Source organism: Typha angustifolia, chromosome 7, assembly GCF_048772165.1.
Source record: "Typha angustifolia cultivar Huaian chromosome 7, ASM4877216v1, whole genome shotgun sequence".
Taxonomy (NCBI): Eukaryota; Viridiplantae; Streptophyta; class Magnoliopsida; order Poales; family Typhaceae; genus Typha; species Typha angustifolia.
In genome coordinates, this window is record NC_133245.1 from 6,452,485 (window position 1) to 6,457,956 (window position 5,472).

At 43.1% G+C, this 5,472-nt stretch overlaps 1 protein-coding gene across 1 annotated transcript; it reads right to left on the minus strand.

Moving 5' to 3' along the window:
- Window positions 1-815: 815 nt before the first annotated feature.
- Window positions 816-5,121, minus strand: LOC140763984 (amine oxidase [copper-containing] gamma 2-like). Its single transcript, XM_073102385.1, has 5 exons — window positions 3,707-5,121; window positions 3,310-3,423; window positions 1,578-2,024; window positions 1,325-1,422; window positions 816-1,161 (listed from the first exon to the last, which is right to left on the minus strand). Exons 1-5 carry the CDS (start codon window positions 5,012-5,014, stop codon window positions 951-953), a joined length of 2,178 nt encoding a protein of 725 aa, XP_072958486.1. The 5' UTR covers window positions 5,015-5,121; the 3' UTR covers window positions 816-950.
- Between the last annotated feature and the right edge of the window lie 351 nt (window positions 5,122-5,472).

A 5,472-nucleotide genomic window follows, 5' to 3' on the forward strand; every position in this document is an offset into this window, starting at 1 on the left:
GAATCACTGGCAGATACCACCAGATGTCTTTTGTGTGGACTGGGAATCAATTGCTACATAACATCAGCTACTTGCGTATGGGATCTGCAGGTGGAAATTGGGGAGGATCGATGCATGTAATTAATCTAAGGAGTACTACTGCCTGCATCTTGGCTCTCTGTTTAACACTTCTCTTTTTTTGTAGGCTAGGACTTTTTTCTTTTAGGACAAATAACTTATATAAAAAGAAGAGTGTATTTTCGTCTATAAAATATAAGAAGTGAAAATTGAGCCCACCAATAAACTTAGGACTTTATTTGGGACCTCTCCATCAGGATGAAAAATATAATAGTGTAATTTTAGTTATAAATACATAGATCAATTTTAGACTTTTGTAAGTATAGAAGAATAAAATTTTTTAAGGTTGTCTTAAAATTTTCAGATTTTCTTTTTCCTTTTCGTTTTTCTTTTTAACGTATCAAAGTGATCTTTCTTAAATCTTCAAAGTACGTTGTACAATAAAAGCATTCCCTTAACATTTTGTTTTTCTCCTTGAAGAGATAAATATTTCTATTTCTATTAAGACTCTGAAAATTGAAATAGTTCTATTGCATGTTTGAAATGATAAACTTTATTTGGAAATGGGAGTAATCTAATTTAGGTTCAAGGACCACGTTCTTTTGAAAACTCAGCTGAAAAGGTTCAAAGTGATGACCAATATCCGCCATGAAAGTCCTTTTATTTTAATATATTTTGATTATGAAGCTTTTAAAATTCTTCAAACAATAAAATAGTAATGTTGAAAGCACAAACACATCTATCTTTCATAGCTAGTATGAGAATAAAAGCATGCTTAATTGCTTATTTTCATCATTCACAATCTACTGTACAGATTTCCTCTCTGTAAACCTGCACCTTTTAAAGAGGGCAAATTAGGTTTTCCAGAGAAGGCCCAGCACCGGCAAACTGGATTAAGCAGCGACGGCCGCTGCACAGACAGGAAGATCCTTCTCCATGTTTGGCGGCTGGCGGAGAATCGGATTGCTCTCAAAGAAGTTGACAGGCTTGAGATCAAAGCTTGAGAACACTGTAGGCATGATAGGAAAGTCCTCCTGGCATGGTATGTGGTGGAAACCTAGGGTGTACCACAGAACAATATCCTTGTTCTCAATTGGTCTATCCCTGTACACCAAAACAAAAAACACTGGATTGGATTACATGTAACCATAAGATAGATTTAGATTTATGCAGCCTTATCCTCACACCAAATGGCATGACTTGTAAGCGAAAAGAAGAGGAAAGAAGAAAAACAAAGATTGCAAATATAATATTGATTCATTTATACCTCTCTGACCAAACTGCTAGAGTATCCTCCCCTTTGCTCTGGTAAGCAAAACGTCCTCCGGCCCATTCCTCGCTCTTGTTGTAGCGTGTCACCCATATCTAGCATATAATCACCAAGAGAAGAATAGAATTGAGAAGTTCCTTTCTCAAGGAAGTGGAGAAACTTATCAACTAAACGTTATTGATCCTAAACTTAGATCGAAGAGAGTTTTTCTTTTAACAAAATGCTGTAGCCAATGATCAGTAGACATTACCTGATTATTAGTAAATGAACCTCTATGTTGTGGAGGATCCTGTATATCTAGCAAGCTGGCGGCGGTGCCCCCGGGCACCACCTTGTACCCTACCGGGTTCCCGACCCTGGTGGTCTTGGATGGGTTGATGACGTGGAACTCTGCCGGGTCATACAGCTTCAGCCTGACCTGCGCCTCTTTCTCCGTCTTGGCGACGTGCCTGGTGGCCTTGAGGTAGCTCTTCCTCGGGGACTCGCCGTTGGTGTCCTGCCGCGCCATCTTCACCTTGACAAAGGAGTTATCGACACCGTCGACGTCCATGTCAAGGTTGAAGGTGATGTAGTGGTCGTGGATGACGCCGATGACGTTCTCGGATAGGAGGGTGCCGTACATCTCATCCCCGTTAGGGACTTGGTTCATGTGGGAATAAGCTGATCCCTTCACCATTAGTATTCCGCTGAGCCCAACCTGTCACATATTTTGCAAACCAAATATATGACGGCCTAGATTAGCTTCTTGTACTATGACAGTACTATTTGAAAGAAATACCATCTAAACAGTAGTAGTTGCAAATTATTCTGCTTAACTATATCTGTGGGAATTCGTTATTATAGGTAGGGTCGTTATTATAGGTAGGGGTGTTAAAATAAGCGAGTGGCTCGTGCTCCGCTGAGTTGGAACTCGAGCTCGGCTCGCTATATATATAATCCTTATTCAAGTCGCTTTTCTTATACAAATAAATATTTATATTATTAATAGCATTGATTGAGGAGGATGAGTTACACCAAGATCCTTGAGTTTAATCTCCATCACATCATATCATAGACCACCATCAATGTGACTCATCATCATTGTGCACTTGCCTAGATGTATGGCTTCACCATGAACGCGACATGCACATAGGTCTGCCTCATTCATCTCATCACAACATTTATATAGATGCCCATCACATTCATAGAACTGCAGTCCACTCAAACACCGGATGAGCATCCGTGGCAACCATCCTTCGTCCACTTAAGCACGGCTGCATGAGTACCTCTCCAAACCATCCTCCTCCTATTTCTTTAGCTCACTCCTCATCCTCCATTCCACAAGCCGCCGCCTTCACCTCCACCTCCTTTTTCTCTTTTAACAAGCCACCATCTTTAGCTCAATCCTACTCAATCTGGCTCAATTAGACTCAACTTAGGCTCAAGCTTAGCTCGAGTTTAACTGAGCCGAGCTTAAGCTAGAGTCGGCTGGCTTGCACTCCTAATATTTATAGGTACAAAACTCTCAAGCAAGTTGACAATTATAGCCATGTTTCAAGAGCAGTGGGTAGAGTTATTATACGTGCAATCCTAAACTAATGCAGTTTTCATATATATCCTCTTATTTATTTTTTTTACATTTTTAAGATATTATGTGAAAAATAAATAAATAAATGAGAGGTTCTATATAAATAAAGGCAATAGTTCATCAAGGATTAAAATATGGACTATTGCCTCTGTAAGTACAATTAATGGAGGGTTGCTTCGTATCTTTCATATATATCCTCTTATTTATTTTTTTTACATTTTTTTACATGTATAGGTACAAAACTCTCAAGCAGATAAATAAGAGTAACAGTGAAATCAGTTACACTTTTTGTTAGAAATAATTCTACAGGCGATCAAATTTGAAAACAGTAGAAATTATCTCTACCCTGCCACCCATCATTCAACAAAACAAACAACCGAAACGACACGAAATGAACGAAAGAAAGGGTTCATACCTTGATCCTTATGAGCCCGTCCATTTGAAACTCCCAGTCCACTATGTAGTCATAGTTGGCCACCGACGCCGCCATTCTCGCCACCAGCGTCACCTTTGGCCTCACCTCCCTTATCTACATATTATTTACCGAAAAGAAAAAGTTACCTAAAATGAAAACGAAATTAAAAAAAATAAATAAATAAAGTACTAACCAACTCTTATAGTTATAGTTATGAGTTTAAATCTATCTCCAAATAATTTTGTGGGACCTAAATATTTTTGTAACCTAAAAAATAGAAAGCTGTTTGTTCGGCCCATATTTAATCTTGAAACTTATTAATAATAAAAAATTAACTCTATAAAATAATTTAAAAAAAATACTTTGCAAAAAGAACCCTTAATGAAACTGCTCTCACATCCATCCCCGAGACGGGAGACTCCGAGTGGCGCCACGCGATATCCCCTGAGTACCGCTCGAACAGGCAAATCATATTCTCCCTCACGTACGGCCTCCCGTCGGCCGCCGCGAACACCCCGTCGATGTAATACGCGCCTCGTGGGCAATCGTTGAGCGGGACGAGTGGAAACGCCTGCAACCCGAACCCGTACTCTCCCGCGTCCATGTACGTCTTAAAATACCACGCTTCCGTGGGGTCCATGTACGGCACGAATAACTCCGAAGCGAATCCCTTGTACATCACCTCCCTCCTTATCCCGCTTTCCGGATCGATTATCCCCACGGCTGATACCACTATCCCGGCTCTCGCGTCCCCCTTTATGTGGAAGTCCCATCCCGCCCACTTCACCCAGTGATTATCCACAACCTCGAAACTCGGCCCCATGGGCTGCTCTATCGATATCGGTTTCACCTTATTCGCGGACGGCCTGATAACTTTATAACGGTAGTCGGTATTCGCCGATGTGGGGATGGGGATATCCTTCCCTTTCTCGGATATCTCGAGCACCTCCTTGGTATCCATGTCGACGAGGACGGTTAGCCCTTCGATTGGACGCATGTAGAAGTTGGCGGTGCCCTCGGTGGAAAAGCACTGGACTTTGACGAGCCTTCGACCTTCTTCCTGCTTTCCGAACCAGCCGACGGAGAGGGGGAGGCAGGCGAGATCGGATAAGCGGACACCGCGGGCTTGGATAGTGCGGTTGAACAGGGGATCGGATAGCGGGGCCCAGATGGAGCTGGTCATATCCTCCACTGTGAGGGTGGGGAAACCCGAGGCGGGGACGGGGAGGTGGGTGACCGACCTGGCGGAGAGGTCGAGGGAGAGGACGTAGGCGGCGGAGCGGAAGCGGACGACGGCGAGGGCGTGGCGAGGGGGTAGCGGGGAGGCGCCGCGGCGGAAGGAGAGAACTTGGGATTTGGGGGGTTCGAGGAGGGAGAGGGAGTGGATGGAGAGGGAGGAGGGGGAGGATGAGAAGGGGGGGTGGGAGAAGAGGATGGAGCGGGCGAGGTGGATCTCCTGTATAGTTAGGGGGTCGAGGGGGTGGATGGGGAAGTCGGTTTCGTGGGAAGTGGAAGAAGCACGAGAGGAGGAAGGTTGGGATTTGATGTTGGGTTTGGGAAAGCACCACGGGGAGAACCGGGTGCAGGAGAGGGAAGTGGGTCTCGGCGAGGAAGCGAGGTGGGGTCCGGAGCGAATGAAGAGGAGGAGGAGAAGGAGGCAGGAGAGGGTTAGGAAGAGAAAGCGAAGGAAGAGATTGGTTTCCATGTCTCTCTCACTTCTTCTTCTCTTAGTTGAGTTTGCGTAGTGGTGATGATGGAGTTGGGCTTTAAGGAGGGAGAGCAGGAAGAAAGTGGGAAAACGAAATGTCACGTGGAATCTTGAGGATACTACTGCAAAATATGTATTTCCTCTAGTTGCTTCGACGTCGGAAAATGGAAGTACGAACTAATAAAATAAAAGTTGGAGAAAGTAGACTAAGAAAGTGAGTCAGTCCATCTCTTTAATGCCATGTAAGTTTCTTAATTCTGGATGTACCAACCAGGTTTTTATATACAATATATTATTATTAATTATCATAATTATTTATTTCGTACTTAATACTTTCAACTTTTAGATACTATTAGATGAGTTAAGACTAGTTACTCAAAGTGGCTTTGCTGTGATGTTTTTGACTTTCTTCACTCTAATTTATCAATGCTAATTCACTCTGTCCATCTGAACAC